Source organism: Salarias fasciatus, chromosome 2, assembly GCF_902148845.1.
Source record: "Salarias fasciatus chromosome 2, fSalaFa1.1, whole genome shotgun sequence".
In the NCBI taxonomy this organism is placed as follows: Eukaryota; Metazoa; Chordata; class Actinopteri; order Blenniiformes; family Blenniidae; genus Salarias; species Salarias fasciatus.
In genome coordinates this window covers 18,758,518-18,781,494 of record NC_043746.1, presented here as the reverse complement: position 1 = coordinate 18,781,494, position 22,977 = coordinate 18,758,518, and the positions used below count along the sequence as shown (strand labels likewise).

The 22,977-nt window shown below is 43.7% G+C and overlaps 1 protein-coding gene across 2 annotated transcripts in view; it reads left to right on the top strand.

Annotated features, from left to right (window-relative positions):
- tnmd (tenomodulin) overlaps positions 1 to 22,766 on the top strand; it is a 72,543-nt gene extending 49,777 nt beyond the window's left edge. Inside the window, exons 4-7 of one of the 2 annotated variants that reach the window (XM_030110834.1) lie at positions 727 to 834; positions 11,993 to 12,155; positions 14,372 to 14,466; positions 22,557 to 22,766. In XM_030110834.1, the coding sequence (XP_029966694.1) occupies positions 727 to 834; positions 11,993 to 12,155; positions 14,372 to 14,466; positions 22,557 to 22,766 (576 nt within the window). Of the gene's footprint in view, positions 1 to 726; positions 835 to 11,989; positions 12,156 to 14,371; positions 14,467 to 22,556 lie in introns of both variants that reach the window. The other variant, XM_030110826.1, reaches the window with a different exon arrangement.
- Positions 22,767 to 22,977: the final 211 nt, after the last annotated feature.

Genomic DNA, 22,977 nt, shown 5'->3' with positions numbered 1-22,977 from the left:
ATAAATTGGATACAATCTGATCTACTGAAAGTCTTTCAGACTTATTCCGGCTGAATATCTTAGATTAACAGAGAATGGCGGCGGGAGAGAATTAACAGATCTCTCTTGGCTATTGAGGCTGTGTGTGTGTGTGTGTGTGTGTGTGTGTGTGTGTGTGTGTGTGTGTCAGAGTGAATAGAGCCACAGTCCACACGCTGGAGGATCATCAGTGGAGCTGAAGAGAGTGACTCCACACTTGACTGCGCAGATTAAGAGAGTGACAGGGACCTATGACTGGCTAATTCAATGAGGGCACTCTCTGTAGAAAACACTTCATTCTCAACAATGTTACTTGGCTCTCCTGAGCGATAGATCCTGCTATGAAGCATTATACCGCCGTGGTGGAACATCCTCACCTTTTCTCTCTCTTTTTTTGTTTTTTTTTTTTTCTTTTCCTGTCTTTCTCTTGCTTCACCCGGCTTGAAAGCTGTGTTGCATGAGGCAGGCAGTCATCAATATTATGCCGCGATAAAGGGAAAAAAGAAAAAAAAAAAAAGATCAAAACACACCTCTTCTCACTCATTAGATTCTAACTTTCTTTAACAGCTTTGATTATCAGCAAAAAGTCGAGCGATTTAAAACGATCGGCCCAGTTCTTCTGGGATATACACATCACAGAAAGCTAATGAATGATACATACATCTGAATTTCTGAGTAACCCCGTCGCTTCTTCTGCCTTTTTCAAAGGGAATCACTGGGATCCGGTTTGCCGAACATCAGAGGTGCTACATCAGGACCCAAACCAAGAAGCTACCCACAGTGGCAGAGGTGGAGGCTGAGGACACAGAGCTACTGGTATGGCTCCTCTCCCTCCGCCGTCTGTAGCCCGGACTCTCTGTAGTCCTGCTGAGGCTGTCATGCATATTGTAGGGAGATAACCAGAGAGGAGCACTGTGAGCTCCACACAAATCCTCAGCCTGTCCATCTTATCCCACCTCCCCCCCCCACCCTTCACGCTGAAGAATAAACCTGGGTTTGCGGCGCCTGTGAAACCTCCAGAAAACTGCCCACAAGCCCGTAGCCTCTTTGTGGCTCACATCAAATGGTGTTTGCTGTCAATCTTGAGCCAATATTAATTTTTAATCATCTCCTCCAAAGGCTCTACCCAAATAGCCTAAAGGAGGAAGGGTGCAGGAGAAGGCTGAGTGAGAGGTAAACCATTAAAATGGTATTTTTTAAAGATGTTTTCTTTGTAAAATTCACGAGGCTCCCTCTCCAACTTTAGAGTGATTCATTTCACTTCTCTGGATTCTTCTAGTTGTGAGCGAACTCCGGCAAAAGGAATGGAAGGAAAAAAAAATTCAGTCAATCAAAATTCCCATTTTTTTCAGTGTCACAGTGCAATTCACTGAGTGGGCCGCATGTTCAAAGAGAAAATCCTCCTCTCAAATGTCTCCGCTGCACGCATGCTCTCATTTACATTTCACATTGTGGCTGAGAAGAAGTAGTTGGCAAATATCTGACGCTCCCGACTCGCTGCTTCATTTTAAAAGCAGAATAAGCCAATTGTCAGCCCAGTCTCAGTTTCAACTTTAAGAACACAAGCTGCTACACCCTAAAAACCAAACACTATTCTGTTTTTTCTGTTTTTTTCCCCCTCATGTTTATAATGTTTGATCCACGTTTACAGATACTAATTGCCTAGGCAGCACCATATGTCTGCGCCATCTCTCTCCTCTTTGTGTGCACTGTGAAGTCTAATTGGCTTGATTCACAGCTCCAAAGGGAATTATCCCGGGCCGGAGTGGGTAGGACTCATACCTATAGCCACATTAGCTCTTATGTTTAATGTGATGATAATCTAAGGTATTTTCAGGAAGTGGTTGACGTTAAGCTGTTCTAACGGAAGTGAATATAAACACTGGCAGAACATTTACCCAATCAAATGACACATTAAAAGACTTTGAGGAGCTGTGATCAACTGCAAAGGTATGAAGTAATAATCAGAAGAGCCACCTATTGCCTTCCAATTATTTTTATGAACTGCTGTGACGACCTTGTTTTACAAAGTGAAGACCCGACTTACTAAGATCCCACATCAAGCACGCCAAATTTCAAGCAAATAGATAGCACTTTTGGGTTGCATGTGATTTGTGAGTGACATTACATGCAGACGGGAGTTTAGAAATGAGAGTTTTGTGTGCATCAATCCCTGTTTACATGAGAATGATCCACCAGAAACTATCGCTGGTGATAGCACCAGCGATAAGTTGGTGTGTTGCTGCCCGACGGGCTAAAAAATAAACTACGAAACCGTGAAGTTATCATGTTGGTGAAGAAAGTGTCACAGGGTGGGACAGGAATGAAGGGAGCCGGGAATGCTGGCTGCAAAGGTGGTCAGACTGGAAGCAGAGAAGACCGGAGTCAAACAACAGCTGAAACAAACAGCCGAACTGTTGTCACATCACAGCTCAGCGTCAGAGTGGCGTCTAAAGTCCTTTTAAGTAGAGTTGCTCCTCATCAGGGGACTGAGCTCCACCTCGGCACCACGGGTGAAACAAATCTGCAATCAGCAGCCAGCTCCCCGCTTCTGCACACAGCCTGGCACCGCCCACCTGAAACTGAAGTAGAAAAACAGGACCACAGACCCCACTGTGGCAGAACATGACAGAAAGTAAACATCTGAATCCAACCAATAAAAATAACGTAAGATGATCAGTCACTGAGTCAAATCTGTGAGAAAAACAAGAGCATTTTAAAATACGGCAAGGCCTGAAAAGCTCTATAACTCATGGAATAAAGTTTACAAGAACAAGTCGTGGGGAAGCAGTTGAGAAAACGGCTCTCAACCTAATGACAGAACCGTCTCCACTCACGTCTGAGACAATCTGCACATAGAAACACAAGACCCAGATTGAAACAGCACAAACAATTTTCAAACAGAAAATCAGATCATGTTTTTAACACTGAAAGAAATTGTTGGTTTTAAACACAGAGGAAACCATCTGCAGCAACAAGCCATTGTGTTTGTGCTGCAACTGGTTGAGATAGATGGTGAACAACGTTCAGCACTTTCTCCAGAGATTTGATCCCACATGATGTCAGAATAATGTAACAAAGGCTCACTGGTATTAATAGTTCTGCTGCCCCAAGCAGAATTGCTCTATACTCAGGACAGCCAATTAAACACATCCATCCATCTCCTACTCCCACCTCACCCAACTGAGGTTCAAGGGGGCTGCAACTGCTCGCAATCCACTGGGCGAAGGGCAGGGTAGATCTTGAACGGGGTGCCAGTCCGTCTTACAGCCAATTAAATAAGAGTGACAATATTTTGTTGTTGTATCCTGGGAAGGTGTAACTCTCACCTGGGGATGGAGAGGCATTCACGTAAAGTGACATAAAAAAATAAAACTGCAGTGCATTATCTCAGAAGGTTTGCAATGTTTAAAAGTAAAATTACTGTGATTACAAGTTAGTTGAGGGCAATGTCACCAAACGCCTTGCTGTAAATCTGATGCCTCATTCAGCTGCAGTGTCTCGACACAAAGAGAGGAAACAGGAAACTCCTCCCATCATCCCTTTGTCTTTTCAGTACAAATGGTGCAAAACTCCAAGTACGCCGTCATTTTCTCAATTTCTGGTGTCCTGTGGTTGGGAAAAGCCCTTCGCTTCTCAGGCTGTGAGATTTCTGCACCTCTCAGTGTGCATGTTATCACAAACCCTCATAGCGTGGCTTTGATGCTAATGTAATTCACTGTGGAAAAACGGTAGCAAGCTTCCACGGCTGCATTATGCAATCGCTGGTACAGCTCTCGGTCTCGCTGTTGTGTTGTGTTATGCTAAGCTAACCAAAGCTTACCGGGCTTGCTGAAACAGAGCGATGCCCAGTTATTATGAATAGCAGTTATTTTTACAGAAGAACTGTACGTATTTCCTCCAATGTACTCTTTAGACTGCAAAGTCAAAATATTGTATCATTTTAAATACAGAATCTTTAATCCATTTCTCTTGAGACATAGCCCTATATCTTACTGGTATTGGTGATACCAGCTAATGTGATGGTATTCTGTCCAGGACACAAACATTTTATCTAAATGTCACCAAACACAAACAGCCACCCAGATCATGGTTGTTTTCCTGAGTAACTTCACCTCATGCCCCCAATAAACAACCCGTGGGACACATTACTACCAAAAAAGTGGCATAATTACTGTAAAATATTAAAAAAAAAAAAAAAAATGGAAATGCAGGAGAAGTACCAGAAACCATCCAACATGTCTCATCCACCACCAGCCTTTCCTTCTCATCCCCTCTTTTTTTAACCACATTTGCACACTCTTCTCATCTAAAATTCTTATTTACTTGGTTCATATATCAGCATATTAATTATTAAATGTTAGACCAATGCCATTCATCACTAATCTATTCCATATTTATGTCATTACTGCCGTCCTCATTGTGGTTAAATGACTAAATACAGAGGCAGAACAGGATTATTCACAACAACAACAAAAATACTGGATTACACAACAGGAACACAGCAAATACCAACGGGGCACATTTGGGTAATAAACAGTGATCTTGTCTTGACCCCAAAGTCTGTCCTCACATTAGACGGTGGCCTGTGATCCATCTTCTGTGCAAATCCACCCACGTGTGACCCTGGAAAAGATCAGCACAAGTTCCTCCTCAGGTGGTGAAACACATGAAGCTCACAGGGGTTAAAGCCAAGCACTAATGGTTCCTAGCCTAACCCCGCCACAGGCTTTTAGGAAAAAGGACTCAGAGCTGCCATGGCAGGCTTTGGAGCAGAGGTGAAAAACAATGCAAAAAAAAAAAAAAAAATTGCAGCAAAACTGCAAGCTGCTGATAAGGAAATGCAGCTCCTGCGAGGAAAAACCAGGTGACAAACATGAATTGTTTGCCAGGATTTTTCTTTCCTTTTCAATTTGCCTTCTTTATAAAATGTCTGAGGGAGTAATCCCTGAGCTTCACTCCAGTTCCCCCAGTCTGACATGGCAACCACCATCCACCTCCCTCACACACACACACACACACACACACCTTAACATTGTCAGTGGATGCTGCTTGCTCCATTAAACAGACACTTAATATGGATGACCGAAGCTCACCCGGCAACCCAAAACCTCCCACTCAGACAACTGCAAACAGAGAAACAGTGTGCAGAAAAACAACACCACTGCAGAGGATGTGAATACACCGAAGCCCCATGAGTACACAGCGCAGATTGTTTTCTATCATTCAGAGTTCAGTGAATGACAGGGTGGCCAGAGAGACTGCAAACAAAAAGTTCACTTCCTGTTCTGATGAATTCAGTTATAGGAGCGATTCACACCAGCAGATGTTCCTATGCATGCTTGATAAAATGATTTGTGACACATTGGGCCTGATTTTCTAAGATCCTGCATAAATCACACATTCACACAAATAGAAAGTGCTTTCATGTTTTGTGCTTTTTGCAGGTGATTCTCAAAGCCATGAAGGACAATATATAAACACCAAAGCTATATATATATATATATATATATATATATATATATATATATATATATATATATATATTTGAATTTATCCACTTTCAATGAAAACAATCTGCTCAAATTTATAGTTTCTTTGCTTTACATTCACCATAAGGTATAGAATGATTAGATGTGACGTATGTGTTGGAAGAGGACGTTTTCAAACGTATTGGAGTGTTACAGGAACTAAATCTGAATTTAGAAAAAAAATCAGATGATCCATGACAAAGTCAAAGTTTGAGGAACAACAGGGACAATTTGAAGAAAACATCAAATATCAAAAAATCTGCCAACAGAAGTTGTGGAGAGCCAACTGATGAAATGACCATCCTCACAGTAACAGCAGCATGTTTGCCAAATAAAATCCTCAGATCAGTTCTTTCATCAGCTTCCATATGTGTTCACGATGTTTCATTTGTGCACATCTTTTAAAAATTATTTTCATGAAGCTCTTTGTTAGGTCAAACTAATGTGGTTAGGGGCACAATTTTTGAAGTTTAGAACAGACTACAGATCAGGACTGAGGACAACAGACACTGTCGTCGGTGGAGCAGGAGCTCATTTTGTGTTGAGGAGCACAAATTTGGAAAAAGAAAGAAAAAAAAAAGATCCAAAAGAACAAAATCAAAGTTGTCAAGATCACAGGACATATCAATGAGACACTGAGAAAGCCCAGAAACACAGACGAAATGAACAGAGCAGAAAGAAGACAACCAACATATATATACACCAGCCACCAGGTGAACACAGTCACACACAGGTGAAACACATCAGGACAGGGAGCAGCAATCAGGCACAACGAGGAGAAAACAATGAGCCTGAAACAAGAGCTCATGTCAGAATCAGAAAATTAAATAAGAAACACAGAATATCTTTTTAAAAAAGTAATAAATCTATATTGTAAGCTATTACCCAAAAGTAACTAATTGCTTAAGAATTAAAAAGTTGAAATTTTTAATTACAATCTCATGTATGTTTGGCCCATATACAGAAGCAAAAATAAAATAAGACCTCACTATAATCTGTTTGTGCCTGCTTGAAATCAAGAAAAACTCAGTCCTTTCATTTAAAGTTGGCATCTTAAAGCAACACTAAGGAACTTTTCAACCTTAATAAAACATTTTAATATCTTTTGTGATGATACATCGACTTACAACTAGTTGAATGACCCCTCTGTCACGGGGCTGAGGGCGTCAGTATTGCTTTCACTTGGACTAAACAACTGTGAGGAGGGTGGTAGGAACCCTGCACACTAAAAAACTCCAAATGTGCGGACTGCTTTACGACATGCGTCACATCATGATATAACATCGTTTAGCCACCATTAGATTCATTACCTCGTCGCTATCCATCCCTCACACAGCCACTGGAAACAAATGAAGGCGAGTTCAGTCCGACAGCATGCCACCGGGAGCAGCAATTTACTACGCCATGCGCTAGTCCTCATGGGAACTGTAGTATTCTTTCAGGCAAAACACTACCCCTTTTGTCCACTGGCGCCTCCAAAATCAACGAAAAACTGAAAGTTCCTTAGTGTTGCTTTAATTGCGCCTCCAATATGGATTTTTTACCTGCTCCAACGCAGCGCTTAAAGGATAAGTTTGGTTTAAACAGTTTTCACGTTGTTAATAGAAAGATGTATAACAATATACTCACTCAGAAGGGTTTTCTGATCCGAAAAGTGGTCCGGGAGAAAGTTAGATCCATAGTCGAGCTGCAGACCTCCATATACTGTTAGCCAATGGGGCATGCGTGGCGCCGGCTCCCAAAACGGCTTTAATTGTCCAAGAACTCATTAATTTCACCAATATTTCCTCATGGTCCGCTCACGCCACTCTTCCACCACAGCCCGCCGTCGCAAAATACATGCTGTTGCGGTTTTACAGATCTCTGAAATGGATAGCGATCTGGAAGTAAACTGAAGTACATTCACCAAGAGACACTGTAAGTGACGCTGTGCACCAAAGTTGTTGGTCGCCACCCGCTCCAAAGAAGAAGAAGCACATCTCTGAACTGCAAACATCTCCTTCTATAAACAACGTGAAAACGGTTTAAACCAAACTTATCCTTTAACCCAGGTCAGCAAGACTGACACAGGTACACAGCAGATCTCCTTTCAGCATCTTCCTGCATCCTGTGGATCTGGAGCCACATGTGACCTTTTTATCCCTCCATATCAACTGACTCAAGGTTTCTCAAGATTATTTATAACTTTTCTATTATTATTATTATTTGCACACCACATTCATGTTCAAAAAGACTCTTATCTCCTAAAAAGTATCAAGAAAGTAAAAGAACTAAAATGGCTTCAACTGCCAGAAATAGGTAGAAAAGTGTTGAAAAGTCAAAGTCGACATCAGGTACACTCCCTACAACTAAAATTAGCTAAAACAATAAGAAAAGGTAAAACGAAAGAATAGCCAAAAAGAGTCCAAATAGTTTTTAAGAGCTGAAATAAAATCTGCTAAAGTTACTTAAAAGGGTTAGAAAAAATATAAACTGTGGAAACAAAATGACTACAGATTGCAAATAAATTTGCTAATACACATAATGCTTCTGGAGGTTTAACAAAATTGTATTTCAAATTCAAGAATCACGTCAAAACGATGTCTGTTCGCACAGAAATATCAGGGATGCTAAAATGTAGTTAGCATGCAGGGTCACTAATGGGCGTTGTTGTTCGTTTCTGCAATAAAACCACACATACATGCACACAGACAATGTGCTATAAACATGAACAGTGGCGAGTTCAAAGCATGTCCTCACAACATCCATGGAGCTCCTTTTCCTGTCCTCCCCTTGTCTGGTAGCGTCCTAACATGAACTGCTCCTTTAATGTACTCATAAAATGCACACGGTTGGTTAACTGAACCGTCAGCTCTTTGTGAGTCGGCCTACTGCTCGATTCACTCATTAAGTTCAGCTGTTCAGTTTGTTGAGAATCAAACGGTGGTGCAGAGAAACTCTGGACATGCAGACGGCAGCAGGCAGTTCATGAGGTGAACTAATGTCTGTTCGGGGGCGACTGGTGCATCTGTGGCTCTGCGGAGAGCCGGGGAATGTCTGCTAACAGGAGCCGGACAGAGAGGCAGTCGGTGAAACTTCACATCAGTTCTCAGCATCTTACTGCTAAAGGTAACACTGGCTCATTATCAGCTTTGATTTTCTCTGAGTATTGACATGTAATCATGATTCACTCAGTCATAGAATGTTTTGAAAAATCTCATTAAATACCTCTTTAGAAAGTCTTAAAACTATTACTTTCAATGTTTCGGAGATGAAAAAGAGCGAGCAGTAAGCATGCCGCAGTAACTGCTGACTAAAATGGATCAAACTGTGTTAAAATGAGTATGGACACCTGGTAAAAAGAGGACACATACAGTCAACAGTGCTGGAGGAGACTCAGTAGAGGATAGCTAGTCCTGAAAATATATTATCCATGAATCCCTGTCCTTTCTGACAAATATTGGTACAACTACCTGGTGTAAAGATCATCTCATCATTTGAGGAGCTTTCTTGCAGGTATAATGTTTTGACAATCAATATTCTGAAATTTGCTTTACTTATTGAAGATGTGAACATGCTGCTCAGCGAGGCAGCTTCTCCCTTTTAAAATCTTTCATGAGTCATTTCCACATTCGACTGCAGTTCTCACAGAAATGAGATATCCTTCTATGAAAGTCAGTATTTATGCAGAAAAAACAGACCGTGAACGCTTTCCTGTGAACATTTTGCAACTTTTCATATCGATGCAAATTCACTGCAAATGCTCAAGAAGGCTGCAGAGCCTAATGATGGACTGCCTCATCAAAAGGGAGATTTTGAGGATTTTGCAGTCTGCAAATTACAAATATGGAAAGAAATTTCTCTGCCGTGTCACAGTAGCAGCAGGCTCGTCGCGGACCCTCGACCGCAGGATGCACCACATGTTTGGGGATGTCAGGGGACAGTTGGAGATCCCTCTGGGGATGCTGCAGCCACACTCCAGAAGGCAGAAGCCACCGTTGTTGAGATATGTCCCATACATAGTGATTTGCCTCCTTCAGTGTGTGTGTATGCTTGGTGTGAGTATACACTGAGTTGTGAAAATTGCACAAGCTAAAAATGCAAATATTTTCAAAAAAAAATTTTTGGAAAAAACGGTTCCAATTTGGAATTTTTGTGTGAGGATTTTAATAGCTTAAAATTCACTTCAATCAAATCCAGTTTCTTCAAATGACACACAACTCCAGTCTCACGCCTCTCCGCTTTTAAAGCGGGACGTTTTCAAGCAAGGCTTATTTCCCGACAGCGGAAGGTCAGATAAAATTGCTCGGTGAAAAAAATTAAGACAGGTTCCTCTATTTCAGATTCTGCAGGCTGTCTGTTCCCTCAAAGCTCCGTGGAGGCTGTTCTCTATTTGTCAACGGCACAAATTTGCATGTCAAAATGTACCTAAGTTGAATAAAGCCCAACATTTTGCACAGATTTACTTCAGCAAATCCAATCAGTCCGTGGAGATGATTTTTATTTTATTTATTTTTTTTGTTCGCTGTGAATTTTCACAGTTTTATAAAACGCCAGTGTCGCGGGCCGCCCGGCGCCCTTAAGCATGTACCAGCACACTCACTGTAAGCCGCTTGAATATGGTTGTCAGCTGAAATTCACCACCTGGTACGCTGCATAAAATAAGCCCGCGTGTGCTCGGCGCCGCGTGTGAAAGCTCCTGGGTATGGTGGGAAAATCTCTGTTGATCTCTGGCAAACATAACACCCCTTTAAACAATGTGTCATGTTGACAGTGTCGTCTCCGCGCCCCGTTCCCCCAGGGGGGGGCTCGGTGGCAGGAGAGACTAAATTCATTAACTACAACACAACTAGTGTATAATTAAGTTTTGCACTGTAAGCAAACAAAAAAAAAAAAAAAAAAAAAAGCATACATGCATCAGGAGCGGGTTGCACAAACAAACAGCCATCAGTCCCAAGGTCCCAAAAAAAAAATCGTCGTGTCTTAATAATATATCATTTGTCAACAGAAAAATGGAAAAGCCTCTGAAAATGTGTGTAAACTGGTGGACTGTAATCATGTTGTCTTTGTACTTGTCAACTGGCATTTAGAAATCCTTGCCCCATGCTAAAACGCTGACCTTTCCTACTCCCCCCTCAGGCGCCCTCCTGCAAGTTATTGGAGTCGTTTCTCAACTGTGAAGTCCAAGTCGTGCTGCGCGCCCCGTGTCGTGACCTCCATTTACTTCCCGGAGAAGACTCACTTGGCTTCAGTGGTTAAGAGGTCCAATTAGAGAGTGCCGTTTGTGTTCCTCGAGTTTGATTTGAATTTCCGCAGCAAGGCGGACGGCGAGAGCTTACGGCGCACCACCGCTACCCCCGACTTTACTCCACCCGTTCCCCCCCCAGTCGTCATTAGTCTGACGCCCTAAAAGTGAGGGGAAGTGTACCCTGAACACTTCCTGTGGCCGAACGTGCAGGAATTGTTTTGTTGTTGTTGTTTTTCTTCCCTACGGGTCATAACAGTGTCGCTCGATGACGAACACGACGCAGCGTGAAACTCCAGATTCTAATTCAAGCCGGAGCGACAGAGGGCGAACGTGAGGGTTCGGGGCGCGACCCGATATAAATGACTCCTGCTCCTCCTATAGCCCCAGGATTCTACATCACGCTTAACTAATGTGCAATTAAGCTTTAGACTGGGAGAAAATCACCTTGTAAAAACATTTGTCAAGTGAACTGTTTTTCTGTTCTGGGTTGCTAATTAACAGGGGGAATAGGACGACGGGGTTTGTTTGTGTGTGTATTTACATATACATGAAGAAAATAAATATCTGCACTGTTAGGGGAGAGCATTACCCAATCCCCTTCATATGTCTCTATTAGACAACACTGACATGTAGTCCCTATCATTAAGCAATAATAGTTTACTTTACAGCTCATGAACTACAGTATCAACAAATTAAGCCCAGTGATAGTGCCGGGTGCCAAGCCGAGCATTGTGGCGGAGGGGCGGGAGGAGGAGGGGGAGGACAGGGAGGGGAGTGGGGGGCGGGCGGAGGAAGGGTAGGAGGGAGGAAAATGCAAGGCTTTATTGTGTCTGTCACATTAAACGATATTGCAGCCACACTCAGAGTAATGAAGACCACTTCTAAAGTCATTTAAAAGTCAAATCATCACTGTCTCTGAATTTCAATGATGTATAATAGAAGGAGCATGCCGGAGGCTGGAGGAGAGGGTGAGGGAGGGAGTGGCGGCGGCGGCGGGGCGGTGGGGGGAGTCGGGGCAGCGGGAGTCAGGAGTCGGGAAGTCGCCGTCCTCTCAGAAGACAGAGAGGTGAGAGATAAAACGAGGAGGCTGCTTCAGGGAGGGGCGCCGATGCAGGACTGCACTTCGTGTGAGGCCCAGACGTTTTTGTAGGCTCGGGCATGACGCTGTGTGTGTGTGTGTGTGTGTGTGTGTGTATGTGTGTGTTTTCTCCAGCAGGTGGACGAGGCCGGGGAGGCCGTGGAAACGAAGGTGGAGGATTCCCAAGTGTGGGTTCCTGCCGAGGAGCCCATCGTTAACCCAGCCTTCCTCCTCGACTCCAAGATCTGGGAGATTTGCCAGCAGCTGCCCATCCACTGGATCCGTCCCTCCCCCCTGAGCGGTGAGAGCAGGGGGCATCTCTGCCTCTAAATGCAGACTATTAACACGCTCGCTGGAGGGCATCCCCACAGGCCAAATGCAGGTCCACTGAGACGCCATGATTTCTCAAGCATATGAACTGCTGCTTCTGGCTTTTCTGTCTGTTTGGCAAGCTGAAACCGCTCTGGTCAGCGGTGGAAGCGCTGCTCTGAAATACCACTGACGCACATTCAAGTTTAAGGAGGAATTTTATCAGACGACTTTAAAGCAGCCAGGGTGATCGCTCTCTCACATTCAGTCCTCAAATTAGAGTCAGTCATATCATGAAGATAGATTTCTGTTTTAAATCAGGTGGAAATGACAGCAGTAGCAACACCGACATGTAGATGCATGATCAATAATCTGCCTGATTTCAAATTCGACTTCCAGCCTTGCGACAATTACTCCGGATCACATTGTGAACCTTCATACTGCTCTGCATGGCCTCTGTGTGGGCGGAGAGCCACAACACCACACTGGACTGTTACTGCCAATAACTTTAAGCGATTGTATTCATAATGTGTTTTCGATATATTAGGACGGATTCGTGCTGTCAGAGAAAAACTCATGAGGTCCTCCAAACAACTTTATCTTAGGGGGGTGTCGGGGTCGTGAAGGCTAACAGACACATGCTCATGGGCAATTTCCTCACCAATTAACCTCAAATGCATGTTGACATGAACAATAGGAGGAAACATACCCTGAGAAATATACAAGTATTTTACTTGAGAAACTTTGCTGATAACTTTTACTTATGAGAATAGTTTTCAGCTAAAAAATTACTTGCTTAATATTAGTGAACCACATATTTGTTTCACTCAAAAAACTATTATGTGGCGATAACGGAAAGAAAACTGATTATAAAGACCAAAACCTGAAGGACCTCACAGACAGTACGAGCCAAGTTGAGTGTGAGAACAATAATGCAGCTTTAATTGATATTGTTGAAAAAAAACAACAATACGCCAAACAGTAACAAATCAGGATCAGTCTGAATCAGCCTCAGCTTTATATCTGAGTTCCCACTGCAACAGGACCTTTCAACAGAAAGCCTACAAACAGCACAGAGACGTACTGGAGTCAGCCAGCAGCTGCAAACGCTGCAGCTTTTAATATCTGAAAGGTCAAATCTGCTTTCATTGTTTGTTAGAGACAAAAGGGAAGGTCATCAGAAACTCGATGACCAGAGCTGTGGCCGATGAATGCAAAAACACAAATAAAAAAGCAACAACAGAGGTGACGGAACATCTGCTTTAGTGAAACTCTTTCATTGTTTCTGAAGAAAGTCTGACAAGAACATGAAGGCTTCTCGTAGGTACGTCACATACAGTTCACACATCATACAAGCATTTTACACATTTTATTAAGCACTGTTTGGAAATTTCTTGCTTCTTATAACCTATAGATGTTTAGGAGATGATTGAATACAGGAAGTAATATATTAAATTTAAACCAGGGTCAAAAGATGCCACGCGGGGAAACAATTCGTCTGTTACTTTGATTAGTTTTTCAAATTAAATGATCACAAGCTGCAGAATCTATTTCTTGGAAATTAAACAAAACAAAAAATAAAAACCCAGCATTGCCTGTAGCTGCAGAGCTAAATGTCCGTTCGCCATGTCTGCCCTGGACGTTTGAATACACCTCGTCGCTTCAGGAAAGCAGCTGAAGTGCCACATGGAGAACAGATTCATGAAAACCAACTGTTTCTTCCAAACTACTTTTGTGAAGCAGTTTCAAAGCAGATATTTCAAACAGGACCAGCACACCAACGCCATATAAAGATGAAGTTTTGTGTGTAAAGCGTGAACAGTTTCCAAAGCAAACCCAGCTCTGTTTCTCTGTGAAACGCAGTATAATAAGAGGCTCAGTCTGAAGTTTGGTCATCTGAAAATTTGTTTCTTGGTTTTGAGCATTTTCCTAGTAAAAGATGTCTTGGCTTTATAAATTAGGATCTGTGTGTTAGTATCACAAAGGCAATAATGCCATTGTTCGACAGAAGCACGAAGAAAGGCTGGAATGAATTTCAGCAAATTTTCTCCGGAATGTTGGTAGCTAACATCAAGCCACTGGGAAAACAGGGAAGCGGGAGCCAAACTCGAGGAATCTGAGAGCCTTCTTATTTTATTTCCAACAAGTTCCAAGAATGAAACGTCTCTCTGGTCTCTTTTTTTTTTTTTTCCCTCCGCACGCGTTCAGATGCCGAGGTTGGAAACGTGGACGCTCCCGACGCGGAGGCCACGGGCCAGCGTTTCACCCGCGACGTCCTGGACCACCTTCCCGTTAACGACTATGTAAGTGGGGGCCGTTCTGCCACATCACCCAGGGGTGGGGGGGGGGGGGGGGGGGGGCTACCATGAGATACGGCACAGCCACTTCAATCAGCCGCGGCTCTGCCTCCACTCTTTCTGCATATAAATCGCTCACTAATTGATGTTAAAACTGACTTTGTGCACCAGAGGGCATGGCAATTGCTCTATATATCTGTTTAAGTAAGGCCAGTTCATTGAAGACTCCCTTAATGTCTCTCCATTAATTGAGAGGAATATCCAGCCTTTCAAAGGCAGCAACTTGTGCCTTACAGCGCCCGTTAGTGTCTCCTTTTTTTTTTTTTTTCCACTTCCTTTTTTCTGAGGCAACGGAAGGCGCCGGCTGCACAAAGGAACACTCTCAAGGTCACTTATTGCTGCGCAGATAAGTTACATTTATTAATAATGCTTTAATTATCAAAGCGTATGAAATGAATGGAAAGGCCAAGTGGCATATTTTGGTGCGCTGAATGTAAACCACTCGTATACTGTAAGATTAATTGTCCCTGACTCAGGGGTGGCGGGAGGGGTTCGGTTGCACAGTATATTATGCAGCGGTTTTGCACTCAAAAACTGCACTTGCACAATAAAGATAGTGGCAACGTATACAGGTGCCGTGATATCTGACACACACATTCAGCACTTACAGGTGAATGGCCGCCGAAGCTAAACTCAAGGATAATGAGCTGGGCTCAGTCTGGGAGAACCGGTGAAAGACGCGCGGAGAAATGAGACGTCCTATAATGTTGACATTTATCAGGCCCGTCCCAGAAACACCACCAGCTCAAGTCTTCAAACCACCCTCTCCCCCTCCCTTCACCCCAGCTCCTCTGTCTCGCGTCTCATTGTCTGCGGCAGGAGATGCAGCGCCGCGCGATTAAAACATACCAGGGGATGAAAAACCGGGCTCTGCTTTTGAAACGCGGCGCCTCTATCAGCTGAGTAATGCATACCATTGCAATCCATTCCAGCAGCACGTCCAGCCGCTGTTTGTGGGCCGGGTGATAATAAAGGCCTTTGTGGCCAAGCAGAGGGCAGGCGGCAGTCTGTAATTGGGAGTCTGAACTCTCTGCTCATGCCAGTGGGGAGGCACATGTGTTAGCCCGGCTTTTATTTTTAATTATTTATTTAATGCGGGACTCAGGCGAGCGTGTACTCGTTCCACTTCCCTTTTCTACCTGCATCCTTTCTTGTGTCACACGTGCAGACACATTAATGATATGCCCTCGCTTCATCTGCATTTCACAGGCCCCGGTATTTCGCCTCTCCACATCCGGCGTCCATAAAACCGGAGCGATCGTTTGAGTCCTGGCGAGCGGGGCCTGACAGATATACGATGTTGAACTTTGCCACAGCTGCCGTGTCAGAGTGCAGCGTTTTATCAAAGGTGGCCCTGGAAATTTCAAACTGAATAACTACCATCTGACAAGCATGAAGGGATTGTACCACTGTCCTTGACCCCTCCTCCCTCCTTGTAGCCCCCCAATATGACTCGACCTGACACACACACACACACACACACACACAGATAAACATGTTTGTTGTGTGTGTCTGCCCGTGTCCAAGTATTTGTATTGGCTGCTGCAGTCAGGGTCAGGCTAGATGGCTGCTCATGCATAAAAGAAGCGCAAAAAAAAGCCCAAAGAATTCAAATCCGTGAACGCAGGAGCTGTCTGTGCCTCCAGAGGAATCTTCAAGATGAAGCTAAAGCTCCTTATCACTCCGGAGAACCAGCAGAGTTTACTAAAATACAAGACTATCTGTGTATTCAATTACTTCCCATTTCATTGTCATTGCACGTCAGTGTGTGCGCAGCGCAGAGAGATAGAAATCTGAGATCAGGACACGCAGCAAAGCTTTTCATATGTGGCACTGTCCTGTGTGTCTTCATAAAAAAAAAAAAAAAAGAAGAAGAGCTGCTGTTCGAATACAAAGCAGAGCATGAGACAGAAATGTTATCTCTGCCGTTTTGATCCCAGAATGAATGTGATGAGCTCTGCTACGAGATTTAATAACACACCCAGGCATGTGCTTCAAGCTCATGAAGAGCGGTGATCAGCGTGTGTGAAATAACACCAACAAGTGTGGAGATTAGAGGAGTCATGCTTTGATTCGTTACATCTTATTGAATGACTGACGCTGTTTTCTCCTCCGCAGACTCATTCACATCCACTGCCTCACATTATGCAGAGATCCCTGCATGACTCTGTGCGTGTGTGTGTGTCTGAGTGTTTGCATGTGTATAAGTGAGTGTGTGATGAAATCAGATGCAGCAAGGGGGTAATGACTTTTACTCTTCATTAATGCTGCTTGTTTGTGAGTGACTGGCTCAGATTTCCCAAGGTGAACCATTCTTATCTCCGCAGCTCCCCGCTAGAGACGGGAACTCAAAGCCGGGGTGATTAATATGTACACTCCGTTTTAAAAGGATAGCTCTGATTAATTGTCTTTAAGGTACAATGCTGCCTATTGGCTGTTTGTTTTGATAATCGCCGGCGTCATTTGAATAAAATATTTCCTTCATTTTCCAAGCCGGAGCTCCGGATTCCGTAACATCCCGGTTCGGGCTGCGAGAAGCCGATAAGATTATCGCTGGTCCATTGACAGATTCCGTGTTGTTTCCATAACAGATTGATGCCTGGGAGCTGATGACCTGAAGCCTGACTGAAACAATAAATCATTAGGAGCCTACCTGTGCCTGTCGCTGCTATAAATCACACCTACCTATCCCCAGCATCATCCTCCACTCTGTTCCACGTGTTTTAAGTATGTCTCACCAGGATGTTATTTCTCTAACATGCTGCACTTTTTTCACTGCTCACACTGACGGATCAAATCAGGCAGTTAGACGCAGAAATAGAATGAAAATGTTGCTTTAAAAATTAGCTGTTTAACAGTCTTTTTGTCTTTAGGAGCGTCTCATTTAAAGTGTACCAAGCTGTATTGTCGTATTTGTTGCTTTGACACATTAGCAGAGCCGTCAGCACCGCCAGGATCAATCCAAGAACTGATTCACGCTTTGAAGTAAGATGAATATGTCTTCAGTTGCTGGACACATGCTGGCGTGGTGATTAGCCTGCAGTGTGAAGTGACGGCATGATGCGCGGTACAGGAAGTGCCGTATGTAGATATGTCGGCTGTCTTTTTTCCGTTTCTGCTGAGCAACACGCTGGAAAGCCCGCCGCCGCGCCCGCTGCTCATACTGCGCTGCTTTTTATGGAAAAGCAATTAGTTCTTGATCCTGGCCGATGTTAATATCACTTACTCACAGTCGGACGTCCTTCCTGTTGAGGTCAGCAGGACTGAGTTGGCTCAGATTTAATGAGACGCTCCTCCTGCAGGCCACGGGAGTTTGGAGAAATAGTAACTGGAACTCCAGTGATTGTAGCTTCGAGAAAGTAATCTGTTACAGTGGCTTCAACATAACATTTAACACTCACAAATACTCAAAAAGACAAATGTGTAACTTGAGGTGAGCCGCTACAAAGCGAAACTCATTGTGATACTGTATTATTCTGCAGCCGCACTTGTGTTGTGAGGCAGGAAATGCAAAATTCATGACACTGTCATAAATCATACGATTATCTCAGGCTGTCTGTCATCATGATTTCTCAGATTTACTCATTTTCTGAGGTAAAATCTCACCAAAATTCTCCGTCAGCCTCATCAGTCGCATCATCTTCTATTTTCTCTCCTTCCTCAACTCGTCTGCCTGCAAACCTGACAGTCAATAAAAACCAGTAGTGGTTGATCACAACAAAGCTCACAGCTGATTGGCTGAATACACTGACTGTGATTCCTACATGTCTGTTTCACGTTTGCATGTCGTGTGTGTGTGTGTGTATGTGAATGAAATTATATTTCAGATGTTTGACATTTGGCTCAGTTTGACTCAGATGTGTTTATTCCACCCATTCACACACCGTGACACTGAAAATAGCATTTATCACTTAGCATTGATCAAATCCGCAGAAATCCATGGTTTTAATCAATAAAAGTGGCTCCTTTGCTCCGTCAGTGGCCCTGGACCCGCTTCACTCTTCACACTTGCTTTGACTTCCATCAGAGAGGAGGCGGGCACTCCACAAAGCATCACCGCTAGCTGCAGAAACAATGTTCTTTAGTGTGTGTGTGTGTAAAAAGAACTCAATTTCAACACTTTCCGGGCATCATTTTGCCTCCTTTCTCCGCTCTGAGTCACATACGGCTGATTTTCATCTGTAATGTTGGTTGTTTAACAATGAACAACTTCCATCATCCCACGCTACTTCGCCATGTCATTAAAGTCTGTCTTTTGTGACTGTTCTGAGTCCTGCAGCGGCAGAGAAACTGCGTGAAGTGTGCTCAACAGTCACAAAGGAAGCTTCACAAATAAAAGTGAACGGCACACAATGCTTCATTACTCTTAATTGAAGGAAGTAATAATTATGACATTTCACACAGATAATAAAAGAGAAAATACCTGGCAGTGCGCTAAACATTTAAATCTCTCAAACATATTCACTCTGCAACCAAAAGCATTGTGTGCTTGAAAATAACTGAACCAAACGGGCCCTAATGTTTATTGATTCATTTTATTAGGAGTCTGAGTCACCAGTTGATCCTGCAATACTAAGGACACGTCAATTTTTTTTTTAAATACGGGCTGCAAGTTTGAAGCATTTCCATGATATGTTGTATGCGACGACAACATTCCCTGATTACTCAAGGAAAACTTTGCCGACATCTGTTTTAACTAATAAAATGAAGTTTTGACAAAAGTTTAGTCTGTTCATGTCATTTTAATCATTTTTATTGCCGCAAAATAGGATTGTTAGTGTGACAGGCTGACTGAAGCTGCCATAAAAAACACTCATAAACGCTTCATGCACATGACAGATTTATTTATTAACTTATAGAGCAAAGTAATGACACATGGGTCCCTGAACTGATATAATGCCGCAATGCAAACTGTCGCAAAAACCAAGTCGAATCAGTGCCTTAATGGACGCATCACTGGCACTGGCTGATACTAGATTCAAATGAAATATTGGCCTCAGATTTAACACTGATGCATCTGTGAGAGTCCAAACAAATTACATTTAATTAGGACTAATTGCTTGATGCTTGACTCAGTAAAATAGGTCAAAATTGCCCCAGTGTACGATGTGGATGCACTGAAAATCACATAAAAGCTACAGCTGTCTACTGTTGGTTCGTCGCATGAGGCGGAGGGTTTCAGGGCGGAGGGCAGGCCTCCTCTGGGGGGCGCCGGAGAGCTTTTGGTGGGGAGGTGATTTGTTGATTTCTTTTTCATTTTGAGGAGAAATAATGATTTTCAATATAAATAAATAAAGGAACAGAGAGAGTAAAGCAAGTATTCGTTTTTATCCCAAATAAATCTTGTGAAAACACAGTTATAAAACTGATTGTAAGCGAAATATTATGAAGCCAAATCAAAATGATTTCAACAGATGCAGGCTATTTATCATGACTTATAGTATATTTCAAATCTGAGCAACTAGCTGGAGCACAGTTTTCCTTTCTAGTGCCTGTGGATTAAGCTATTACCAATAATATCTTTTAACTGGCATTCAACCAAACATTAAGACAAAGCGGATAGCATGAGGGAGCCCGAGGGGGGGTGCAGCGTGGTTCGAGCCCTGAGAGAGAGCTTCATACACCCACATTTTGAACAACCCTGAAAGAAGAACAGGCACAGTAACTGGTGAATTTCACTGCATGCTGGAGTTCTCTCTGCAATTAGGTCTGTTATCAGCTATCATCCCATAACGGCTGGTCTTTAAAGGAAAAAATTAGAAGAAAAAGATAGAAAACAAGAAATTTAAAACATCTGAAAAGTCTTGTGAATTGTCCTTTATATTATGGTTATAGTTTTTGTACGAGCAGCAATATATTTCTTTATTGAGCAAACATATTGACGCGTCTACAATTTACTCGTTTGGAAGCCCAGTAGCGATCGCATAGCGGCGGACTGGAGAAGGAAACATTGATGGACTATTGGGATTTACAGTATTATTATTTATTATAATTTATTTTAGGTTTTTGTAACTAAAACACAATGTTTTGAGCACATTAAACTTTGTGTTTGGTGCAGCCTTCATACTAAAGCTGCAGTCTATCCTGGGTCAAACGTTTGGCAGAAATAGTATTTGCCGTTTTACTTACTCCGTGCCGTCGCTCATCTGTCCATTTTCTGCGACCCTTTGCCCGATTCGGGGCCACTCTTCGCTCGAGCCGATCTAAACCGTAGCCTGGATGGGTCAACAGTCCATCACAGGACAAGCTCAGCTGCACAGAAAATCACTCACTCCCACAAGCCATTTCAGAGCCGGCGGTTAAGCTAAAATACCTGGGTTTGGACTGTGGGAGGAATACTTCAAGTTAGCATTAGCTCAATGACCTGGTGTGAAGCCATCGGAAAGTTATTGTGCATAACTACACAACTCTGAATGCCCCCTGCTCCTCTTCTTCTGGCACTTAATGTCTTTTGCTTTGTCTTGCAAATCCAGACAGCAACAAACAGAAGATGCAATTTAAGTAGGAAAACAGAATGGGTGAATGAGCTGCAGGAAAGATGATTTATCCTGTTTTTGCTTTCTTGTTTTGAGTGAAACAAATCAAAGGCACACAAATGTTTCATGTGGACATGAACTCTTGCCCACACATCCCTCCGGTGCATCAGTGGCTTTTCTGATTCGAGCTTGTTTGAGGACAAAAGAGCTTCTACATCTGCAAAAAACAAACCCCATAAACACAAATGCAAACCTGAGTTTTTATTGCAAAGACGAACTGAGTTACCGATTGCTGCATTAGGCTGAATCCAGTCGAACAAGTTCGCCATTCATGTGACTATAATGTGTATAAAACACATTATACACATTGAGTGGATGCAATAAAAAAATCCCCTCATGCCGCCTCTGTCTGTGAAAGGTGAAGAGAGGAACTCCGCCATGTTTCCAGAGGATAATGTCCTCTCAAACAATTCCCACACATTTTCTCTGCCCGGCAGTGGCTGTGTTTTGTTCTGCGCTGTTGCATGCAGCTGAGTCATTGCAGACGCTCGCAGAGAGTCGCACCGGTTCGCTTTGAAGGTGAAGTCAGCGCGGGCCGCGCACTCCCGGATCTGAGAAGTTTAACGAGACGGCACCGGGTTGTCTCGGCGGATTCATTTACTAAAAGAGATTGAAATGTGGTCAAATGCATACTGAGGGCAGTTGCTGCCTCAACTCGCACCGTGAGTTAAGTGGCACTTCTCCGAACCCCATTTGGAGTTGCTCTTGATCAAAGGCATGGCACTCAGCCCCCACGAGTCCACGAGGGCATGAACCAACCGACACAATGGAAAAATCCAAGGGCCATTAATTCTACCCAATTTACCTTTCGTTTGGGTTTCATTTGGCCCCTCTATAAATTCAGAGGCAGCCAGCGAGAGCAAATGAAAGAATCCTTGTTAGGCGATCATTACTCTGCTAATTGCTTTAGGAATGTGCCGTGCACTTAAAGTCAAGGTCAGGGGGAGGGCGCCAAGACGTGAGGAGCTCTAATTTGAATGCTCTGATGGAGGAGGGACCGCCATTTTAGTGCAGAGTGTGTGCTTCGGTCGAGGGAGTTAAGAGGTCAGAGATGAAAGAAATAGTGTAATTATGCTGGTAACTACCAGCATTACCGTCCCTCTGACTGACGACGGCGGCGCTGGGAGAGATGCCGGATTCAGGTAGGGGGGTATTGTGCCGCCGCCAGCGCCGCTACCTCCGGCGGATGGGGAAAGGTCAAGGGTATTATATCATGTTTTATGCTCCCGGAGCTTAAACCGGGCGCGCTCGCTCTCAGCACCATCTTGATCTCTTTGTCACGGTCGTCAAGCTCGGCGCGGTTTTGCATTTCCACACACATCAGTTGTGATCCGCTCAGTCTTGTTTGGTTTTTACATATATCCTGCTGACCTACAACCAAAAGCAGACTCATCAATTCATGCCTCCTCCTCCCCCCCGTCCTCCTGCCTCCGCCTCCGGAGGACTGGCATTTGTCATGTGTGTGATTGTAACCCTGCCCGGCCGCTCTGTCCTCCGCAGAGAGACGTCGGAATCGAGCTGGATAGCCGTCTGGACGACCGCGGCTACTGCTGCCAGCACTGTCGCCGTGGTTACCGCTACTGCCGCCGCTACCACGAGCCCCTGGGTGGCTTCAACCCCTGGCCCTACTACTACCAAGGAGGCCGGGTCATCTGTCAGATTGTCATGCCCTGCAACTGGTGGATCGCCCGCATGCTGGGGAGGATCTGAGCGCCGTCTGGGGGGGGGGGGGGGGGGGGGGGGTTAAGTGTTGGAAGCTGTCAAAGGTGCAATTTCTCCTATAGATAAATATACCAGACAGCTTCTGAGATCAAAACAGTCCATTGCAAACAATTATTAGTTAGTTCTCCCACTGAGTATGAGTCAGTCTCAACAGTTTAAATGCCATTTGAAACATTTTGATTCTTTCTTAAGCAGCATC